Raw genomic sequence first — 10,286 nt, forward strand, 5'->3', positions numbered from 1 at the left:
ATCTACCGCTGTAAACAGGCAGCAGCTTTGAGTGGCCACCATGATGTATGTATCTTATCCACACCGTTCATCCATTATTTTCGTGTCATTTTAGAGTATAAGCCCAAAAATGAAATAGATTCAAGACTAAAGTGGACCACACCGCAGGAAGCAGCAGAAACAGAATTTTACATTCTTCCTGCCGGAAGGGAGAATTAGGGAAATTGCTGCTTTCTCCATCGGATAAAGCATGAAAAAAAAAGAGGTTCTCACTGTGGAAACTTTCCTAGTCCCAGTGAGATTTATTTGCCATCCAACTTATTCACAGGGTTATATAAACTTAGAAAAGAAAACACAAATATCAGCTCCATTCAAAACTTCCGTAGCCATGTAAAAGTTTTCAATGGTTAGAGTTTAATTCTCATTTTGTAGTACACTTGGGCTTTGGATCTGCTTTACTTTTTGGCTTATAATTTAAAATGGTACCAAAAAATGGACGGATGAATGGTGTGAATAAGACCCATACATAAGTGTGGCCTCTCGAAGTTGTTGTCCGTTCCCAGCTGCAGACAGGCGGGTGTAGCATGCAATCCACGTCTAGAGGTGTATACGAGTCAAACCGAGTTAATCTTGGCATAATTTGACCCGGCTTGGCCACTAGCTGGCCCCAACTCGAATTCAGCTTGGCTCAGTTTGGTCAGCAGCTTGGGCCAGTTCGAGCTGAGTTCGCCAGTGCAGCATTTTCATAAACACATAAACTGTACTTTCAAATTCTTACTGTACAGTAGTAATGGTTTTATAGGTATTTCATCAAATACTTGCTGTCAAAATAAAAAAAGTTTAAAAAAATAATATGTATTTCACATACATACCTTACCTTTCTTACCACCGGATGACACTTTGTTGTGTCATTTCATCAAACACTTAGTGAGCAACATCAATGCCAAAGTAACCAAGTCACTGAACTAGTTTGATTTGAGTTAGGGTTAGATCGGAGTTAGAGTTGATTCAAGCCTGGGTTTGATCCGACAATTTGAAATATTTTCAAACTAAAAAAAATCAGCTCGAAGTCAGTTTCAAACCGAGTTGAAACGAACGTTTTTCGAGGAGGGTCAAACGGGCTAAACCGAGCTAACTCGGTTCGCTTACTCGGTTCGTGTACAGCCCTATCCACGTCCCCCAGCGTAGGTGTCATTATCCCTACTTCATCCTGTGGTGTGGTCCACTTCAGCATTTTTTTATTTTTTTTTGTTAGCTTGTTAGTACACCCACTGTCAGGTGACACATCACTGTCAGCCACCCCCACTGAATATGCCTCATGCCATGAAATGATACGGCAGAATGGACGGACGGCGCCAATGATACACATACATCACCCAACAGTCGGGTCTCCGGTCCATATGACGTAACAATCCAAAATTTTAAGCCGAGTGTACAATTTATTACCATCTGCGTATCATCCACTATTCTCTGACAGAGTATGAAAGAGATGCTAATATAGTATAAACGGCATGCTAGAAATGGACCACTCCCATTAACAAATCTTTAGATGTAGTCATATGATAGTCAAGCAGCATATGAAGCTTAGCACACACCACTAGAAAATCGTACTCGTGGCATATACTAAAACAGATTGGATGGACAATCCTAACCTTTGATTTCTAGACAATTGTTTCGTTGAAATAGGACCATTAATATTTTTCACTTTTAACAGGCCAATAAATGCCGTCCATTCCATAGTCAGATAATCACTTATTAAAGCTAATCTTTAGTATTTATGTCACATACGAAATTTCCCGAGTGCCTGCGTATCATCCATCACACTGCGCCAGAGTATCAAAAATTTCCTCAATCTTTTAATGTCTATCCTGACAACTTTCCACACGCGTGGAGATGATAGGTAACCACGTGCCAGCATAGCTAAAACTAATCGGCGGAGAGATTTCGCAGTACGGCTACCTGAAGGAACGTCCCTATCACTCACACGCATGCCATATCAGTTCACGTGTGTGCTAGATGTATAAAAGACAAAAGAGTGCTACATTTATATATACGACATTGAGTACATCCCAAAATACACTCATGATTCTACAGTTTGCTCCGTAGATTTATACTCCAACGAGACACGTAATACAAAACATATGTATTTAATTTTAAAAAGAGGAATACGGAATATACCGTACTCTACCCGTATAATTCTACATAACCGAACAAGCATTCGGGTTTTCATCACTGAAAATCTGCGGCGGATATACGTATTCCATGGTGTATTTCGGATAGTAGTAGTAGAACTCGTTCCTAATCATTTCCACGACCTTCGTCTCTTCTCCACCTTCTCCGCCTTTCCCCTCTTCTCCTTCTTTCTTCTTATCCTTCTCTTCCTCTCCTTTCCCTTTCTCTTTCTCTTTCTCTCCACTCTCTTCCTTCTTCTCTTCCTTTCCTGCTTCTCCCTTTCCTTCTTCTTTCTTCTTCTCCGGCTCTTGTTTCACAATCACTGCATGTTTTCCAGTTCTCTTGTATACATACTCCACCAGCTTCGTCGGATCGAAGACGCCTTTCACAGTCACTTGAGAACTCTTCAGATCAGGATCGGCCGATTGAACTCCTGAATAAAATAAACAAAATCAGATCAAATCTCAATCGAATATTAAAGAAATGCAATGACTGTTACGAGAATCCCAACCTTTCATTTTCATTATTCTTTTCCTGATTTCCTGTGCGCAGGCTTCGCAATGCATGTGAACTTTCAGCACAGCAATAATCACCTGCGGCTGCAGATGAAAAAACGAAGATGTTAGATCGGAATAGAGAAGAAGAAATGAAATTACATTTATACAGACCTCTTCTTTCTTCTCTTCTGGCTTCGGTTTCTCTTCTTCTTTCTTCTTCGGATCTTCGGGAGGGGGTTTTGGAAGAGGAGTGAGGAGTTCCACCTTCCTATGGCTCTTCCTTTGGATTCGATCCAAGACCTTCAACGGATCGGCTGTCTTCCCCTTCACTAACACCGTATGCACCTTGCAATCCGTTACGACATCTTCAACGCCTGTAACGAAGGATAGATCTGAAATTCAAGAAAGAAGAAATAGAAAACGAGATAGATTTGGGATTTGAGTTGTGGAACCTTCGAATCCTTTGAGGGATCTCTTAACTTTTCGAGCGCATCCTTCGCAATGCATGAATACTTTGTAGAGGAACTCTTCTGGGGGAGGAGGTGGTGGAGATTCCTTAGATTCTTTCGATTCTTCCGCTTTTTCTTCTTTCTTCTCTTCTTTTTTCTCCTCTTTCTTCTCTTCCTTTTTCTCTTCTACTTTCTTGACTTCTCCTTCTGTTTTCTTCTCTTCTTCTACCTTCTTTTCTTCTGGTTTCTTCCCTTCCTGTAAAAAAGCAGAAAAGATACCAAATGAAAATCCAAATAAATGCAAGATACAGAGAAAAAGAGATTTGGGGGGTTTTTTTATTATTCTACCTCTCCCATTTTTCTCTTTAGTTGCAGAGGAAAATGCAAAACAGAGAGAAACGACTGACGGAGATGCTGGGAGCTGCGTATAGAGATGGAAAATGCTCGTATGTCTCTCTCTCTCTCTCTCTCTCTCTCTTATTCTATCTATTCCTTTCGCCTCCTTTCAACCTTTCTAACTTTCTCAGCCCTCAGATCTCAATACCACTCACAGTCGGCATCATCACCCTGATGTGGCTCTGACAGAGAATCGCTCGCGTGAGATTGAGAGAATCAAGTACGGGCTCACGTGACTAAAATCAGGCCACCAAAAGATCTGGGCCATTAAAAACGTGGACCTCGTTACTAAATTTAGTCAAGCTATACTCATTTTGAAATGTCTTTTTCAAACTTACAACCTTTTGTTATGGCTGTGTGGCCCACTTGATGAACGGAGTGAGCCTGATATTATGTGCAAGGGTATATTTGTAAAGGGCTATGCATGATGAACGGATCAGATTCTCAGGTGGGTCGAATGCCTCTTTTCTCATGCGCGCGACTTGCCTTTGCTGCTTTTACAGCATTTATTGCGTGGCACGTGCAAGTGTGGCGGACTAGAGTCGGACAAATGGGCGTTCGTAAGGTAAGGGTTTTGGAGTTATCTCAGCCACTGGTTTTACACTATTCAGGGTAGGAGGATTGGTAGAGTATCCTGCGGGATTACTGAACTTATGTGCTCGCACCTTATCTTATCTCCGTTCCACTGAACAGTGGATGTGCGTAATCGATATCCAGACCGTTGGATCAGTTCGAGTTTTTGCATGGTTACAGATCGTGATGGGGCCCACCTGTTTGGTCTACCGACTACCATGTATTCACTGTAAGAACGCTTGCTTATTTCTAACGATTAGCAGTTGAGTCGTTTTCTGTGGTCGTGGTTTCTAATCTTAGATTATCGATGGGACCACCATGAAAGGGACACGAATTAAACGTCTCATCAACCAGACCATCGGAATCCAGAGCACTGATTTGTAAAAGAGGACTGAACGGCCACAATTAACAAAAAGTGCAATTTTCGGGCCTGACACGTCCTTGATGGGCCCACAGGATTACTCTATGCGAAATGGATGCGGATGGCCTGGAAGCGGATTGCGTCCTACCCCCGCCCGGACGATAATCCGTCTAGGAAGGGCTCTGTGGAGCCGACCGTGATATAATGGTTTTATCCACGCCGTTCATCCTTTTTATCATATCATTTTACAGCAGTATCATTAAAATGAGGCTGTTACACAGCTCCGGTGGATCACCCCAAAGGAAGAACAGTGATAATGACAGCCACCGTTGAAACCTTCCCAAGGGCCACGGTGATGTTTTTTTACCATCCAAGGTCATGTAGAATGGATGAAGTGAAAACACAAATATCAGCTTTATCCGATACTTCTGTAGCTCCCTGGAAGTTTTAAATGGTGGTCGTTCAATCCTTATGTGGTCTACTTAAGCCTGGGTTCCGCCTCATTTTTGGGTTTATATCCTAAAATGTTCTGTAAATATGTATGAACGGTTTGGATAAAATACTTACATCAAGTGGAACCCACAGAGCCCTGCCCGGATGGATTATTGTCCGGGCGGGGGTAGGACGCAATCCGCTTCCGGATGGCATGTGCCCCTGCCGACAGGAAGTTTCTGTGGTCGGAAGCATTGTGGGGCCCACATAGATTCCCACGAGAAATCCACTCAGTCCATTAGTTTCTAACCCACACAATATAAGAGGACTCCAAAAATAAGCAGATCCAAAACTCATGTTTGCCACACGACGGAAAACAGCGTGGATTGAATAGCTACCATTGGAAACTTTGTGGTTTCGAATAAGGAGTATATTTCTGCCTACAGTTTATGCCAGTGTTAATAACATTTTCAACGGTTTGGATGGCATATAAGCATCATGGTGGGGCCCAGGAAGTTTTTAACGGTTGACATTCCCATTCTCACATTTTTCCTTTCGTGTGGCCCGCATGAGTTTTGGATCTTTTGGATTTTTGAAATCCTTTCTATTGTTATGTTGAGAAACTAATGAACGGAGTGGATTTCTCACCGACCTTTCTGTGGGCACCATAGCTTACGACCACTGGAATTTCCTGTGGCCGGGGAGCACAGGCAATCCGTGTCCATGCGAAATGCCATGTATTATCCACGAAGTTCTAGGGAGTACATGAATTACTATAACCGCGGTCTATCGAATCCAACCTTTGTAGAGTTCGTTGCGAGGATGTCATCCTCAGCGCCAGTCCAACTCCACTACTTCATAAAGCAATACACGTGTCACACATGCACACTATCTGAACAGTCAATCAGGGCCCTTTCTTCTATGGAGAAGATTCTTAATATAACGCTGACTAGTTGATCTTAACCGTTTGATTCACCCGATCGCTGACAGGTTTTTTTTTCTGTCCATTTGATGGTTTAGGGTTATTTGAACGGTCATGATCATCAAGGCAGGGCTACGAAGGGTAGCGATCCATCAATAACAGGATTGGGGTTACTGCGTTTCTATTTCGTGGCCCAGCGTTTGAGATGTCATTTCTTCATGTGTACGGTCACTTCGCCGTTGTTCATCCATGGATTGACGACTCGCCCGAGTCAACTCTGACTCAGCTAGAGCTAGACCCGGATTCCCTGGAATGTAGGGTTGTACATGAACTGAGTTAGCTCGATTAGCTCACTCGACTCCTCTCAACTCGAAAAGGCCGGTTCACCTCAATTTGAAATGGAGTTCGTGCCGGGTCGAGTTGATTTTTTGAGCTTGAAAAATTTTTGAATTGAGTTTGAGTTTGCCTTAGCTTGACTTGACTTGACTCGGATCAAACCCAACTTGAATCGAACTCAGAACGTACCAATTGTGACTCGGTTACTTTGATATTGATGTTGCCCACCAAGTGTTTGATGAAATGACTCAACGAAGTGTCAATTGGTGGCAAGGAAGGTATGTTTCATCAAACAAATATATATATTTTTTTCTTGATTTTGATGTTACCTGCAAGGTGTTTGATAACTGTAAAACTACTATTGGTGTTTTATATATCGTGAGAATTTGAAGGTGCTGTCCATGTGTTTTTAAAAATGCTACACAGTGAACTCGGCCAATCTTGACCCGAGCTGGCCAATCAAGCTCAAGGACCGAATTAAGCCGAGTTCAAGCTGAGGTCAGCTAGTGGCCGAGCCGAGTCAAGTTATGCCAAGCTCGACTTCGTTCGACTCATGTACACCTCTACTGGAAAGTCTTTCAAGAACTTCTTGCAATAGGAAGTTAAGTGGGCTACCATGATATTTGCAGGAAATTCACCTTGTCCATTCATTTTTACAAACTATGTTAAAACGTAGGCCCAAAAATGATGCAAATCTAAAACTCGAGTGGACCTCACAACAAAATAATGCGTGTAGGTAATTCCTACCATTGAAACCTCCCTCCCTGAGTTTTATATGACATCTATACCATTCATAAGGTCATTCCTGCTTGGATGAACTGAAAACACAAAAAATATCTTGATCCAAAACTTTAACGACCCCAGAAATGTTTCAACAGTAGAATTTCAATCCTTTATCGTGCTGCCCACTTGAGTTTTTTTATTTGTGTTCTTTTTAGGCCCATGTTCGAATATGATCTTTAAAAATGGATGGATGGTGTGGATTTTTCACAAACATAACAGTGGCCCCACTTAGCTTATAATTGCAGGAGCAACCCTAGTCTGTACAACTAGAGTTGGGCATTTTTGGTCCGATTTGGTGGATCCAACCCGATCCTAGCCGATCCGACCCGATTCGAAGGCTTGGATCGGTGCGATTCGGCTTGAATTAGTCGGATCCGACCGTTCATCGGATTGAGGTCGGATCATGGCGAAATCGGACCGTTCCGATCCGAAATCCGGACCGAATGGATCCGATCCGGACCGTTCCGATTCGATCCGGAGTGATTCAACGGTGAAAATCAATACTTCTACTTCTTCTTGGGGTATGGTCCACTTGAGATTTGGATATTCATCAATTTTGGGTTCAACCACTAAAATGATTTGAGAAAATGAATGAATAGCGTGGATAAACCACATGCATTCATGGTGGGCCCCAACATAGTTTACCAAGAGACAGACGTGTTGTGCACGTCAACCACTTGCGTGCACAGCACGTCAGTGGCAGGCAGCTGAGTTGCGGGACTAGCTACTGAAGTTACGTCATCAAGTTCCGTGGGCCCCACCATGATGTATGTTTTGTATCCACACCTTCCATTCATTTGGAGAGATCATTTTAAGGCAATATCCAAATAACGAGTTAAATCTAAAGCTCCAGTGGAACCCAGCACAAAAAACAGTGGGACAATGAAGCCCACCATTGAAAATTTCTAAGGGCCTCAAAAGTTTTAGATCAAGCTAATATTTGTGTTTTCCTTATTTCACGTTTTTTCTAAAAATTTTTAATAGGTTGGGTTTCAAATAAACATTATGATGGACCTTAGGATAGTTTCAACGGTGGAAATCACTCTCCCCACTATTTTCTTTAGTGTGGTCCACGACAGACTTTTATTTACCTTGTTCTTTGGCTTACACCATAAATTGATATCTAAAAATGGATGAACGGTGTGGATGTAACACATACATCATAGTGGGGCCCATAGAACTTGATGACGCCAACTCAAAATCTCTATATTTAATCCGTGTCGAGAAGTAGCCTTGTAGGGCTGTACCGATATCGTGCCCAGCATGTCACTAGGCTGTGACAGCCATACGTGTCGTGCAAAGAGAAGTAGCGACAGACTTCGAGATCCGAGTTGTACGAACGGCTCAAATGAGATAAAAGTTACATGGCCTCACAGTTATGTATTTATTATATCCACAGCGTTCATCCATGTCTTGAGATCATTTCGGAGTATTATTATTAAAAAAAAAAAAATCATATCTGAAGATCAAATGGACCACACCACACAGAGCAGCGAGAATAATGATTTTCACCATTAAAAATTTGTATGGCCCACCATAATGTTTTATTTTCCATCTAACCCGATCCGAAATCTAACCAACCCGATCCGACTCGATTTCCTTGACCGAGTCAGACATGGTTCGGGTCAGGCAAATAGTGCATCGGGTTTGTTCGGATTAGGTGTCCTGGACTCAATCCCAAATCGGATCCGATTCGGATCAGATCACGTAGCTTTTGTCTCGGATCGAGTTGAACCAAATCCGTTCCGACTCGGTCCGATGCCCGGCTCTATGTAAAATTGATCTAACCTCAACCCGATTTTGATCTAAACCCCATATTTTTGGTAATCATGGTCCGAACTGCATGCATTTAAAATATCACCGTGCGTATGTTATCTCAGCTGAGCAGTGGACATCAGATGGACACCACTACGAAGAAAACCTACCATTGAAATCAAAGGAAGATGGAGGGTCCGGCCTCTTACTCGGGTGGTAGAGACTCCCAGGAGTTTCAACACTGGGTCAAGGGCTTTAGTACCCACGGCGATGAAATCCCACGGCGTGCATGTGTGGGGTGTGTGTCCAAGGAAGATGGATATCTCCCTTTAGTGAAGCTGATTTCAATTCAATTTACAAGTTATGATTTGGATGATATGATATGAAATAAACATGAAATAGTTGGAACGGATCTTCTTTAATTATTGTATGATAAAACATTAAACTCCAACAAACGAAAGACTGTTGGAACGGATCTTCTTTAATTATTATGTGGAGCCCACAATGATGTAGCCCTCGTCCACCTCGTCCAAAAAATGCACCCTTCAACATCACAAGGTGTCCCACAAATCAGGCGGATCAAGAACAGGTGGGTGACACCCAAAGCTATAGTTGGGAGAGGGACACATCATTAAAGCAATCGAGATTGCGACATGCGTTAACTCAAATTAAATTAACTAGATTGGTGAACCCATTGCAGCCGGGTCGTAGTCATAAAAGCAAAATGATGGAACCGTCTTAGTTAGACACTTGTTTTGGGGTGTTTGGTTAGTTATAATTGCATGTAAATAATGGTAAATAAGTAACGATCACTTCATTAAGAGACTATTTGAATTTTCAATTAAAATGATAAATGACCATAAATAAATAATGATTATTCACCCTTGTGATTGTTTAGTGACATCACTTACATTTATCTATAATGTAGATTTTGCATTGTTTTATATAGAAATTACAGTAAAAATAGTAGTTTTGTAGTATCAAAATATAATGATTACAAATTACTTTACCTAATTCGTTTACAAGTGTATTTGACTCTTGATCTAGAACCGTAATTCATGTTTAAATAAACACCTGAAAATGATAATGATGACTTATTTGCTTTATATATCATGTGAAATTGAAAACCAAATAGGCCCCATCAGAAATTACGTGGGACCCACCATAATGTATCCATTTTATCTATACCGTCCATTTATCTTATCGGATTATTTTAAGACACATGAATCCAAAAACAAGGCTGATCCAGAACTTATGTGGCCCCCAAGAAGTCTTCAATGGTAGGTGTTCAATCCCATCGTTTTATGTATTGTGGCCCACTTAAGTTTTGGCTTTGCCCCATTTTAGGCTCATTAATAGATACATCATCGTGGGTGCTTAACTATTGGGAAATTGGGTTTTGCCCAATTTTGGAGGTCACACTTTGACTTCATTGCAAAGACTGGTCATTTGCCATTATTATAATTTTACCACTATTTGCCTGTATTTACACTCAACCAAATAAGCCCATTGAAAATGTCCGCAATTACAAAGGTCAGATAATCAAATGAGCATAAGTTTTGGTTCATGAAGCATATAAGCTCAAAAAACTAATACGAATAATTTAGTTTGAATCACTTGTATGCCAAATA

General features: G+C 41.5%; 1 protein-coding gene across 1 annotated transcript; it reads right to left on the minus strand.

Annotated features, from left to right (window-relative positions):
- Positions 1 to 2,000: 2,000 nt before the first annotated feature.
- Positions 2,001 to 3,601, minus strand: LOC131239449 (heavy metal-associated isoprenylated plant protein 7-like). The gene is made up of 5 exons (XM_058237148.1): positions 3,446 to 3,601; positions 3,101 to 3,353; positions 2,820 to 3,022; positions 2,663 to 2,750; positions 2,001 to 2,584 (listed from the first exon to the last, which is right to left on the minus strand). Exons 1-5 carry the CDS (start codon positions 3,452 to 3,454, stop codon positions 2,178 to 2,180), a joined length of 960 nt encoding a protein of 319 aa, XP_058093131.1. The 5' UTR covers positions 3,455 to 3,601; the 3' UTR covers positions 2,001 to 2,177.
- Between the last annotated feature and the right edge of the window lie 6,685 nt (positions 3,602 to 10,286).

This window comes from Magnolia sinica, chromosome 3 (assembly GCF_029962835.1).
Source record: "Magnolia sinica isolate HGM2019 chromosome 3, MsV1, whole genome shotgun sequence".
In the NCBI taxonomy this organism is placed as follows: Eukaryota; Viridiplantae; Streptophyta; class Magnoliopsida; order Magnoliales; family Magnoliaceae; genus Magnolia; species Magnolia sinica.

Bases quoted from the DNA above. Each gene is read 5' to 3' on its own strand.
- LOC131239449 (XM_058237148.1), bottom strand. The intron at 3,023-3,100 runs GTTCCACAACTC...CCTTCGTTACAG, and splicing joins ATCCCTCAAAGGATTCGAAG to GCGTTGAAGATGTCGTAACG. The intron at 2,585-2,662 runs GTTGGGATTCTC...TATTTTATTCAG, and splicing joins AAGAATAATGAAAATGAAAG to GAGTTCAATCGGCCGATCCT.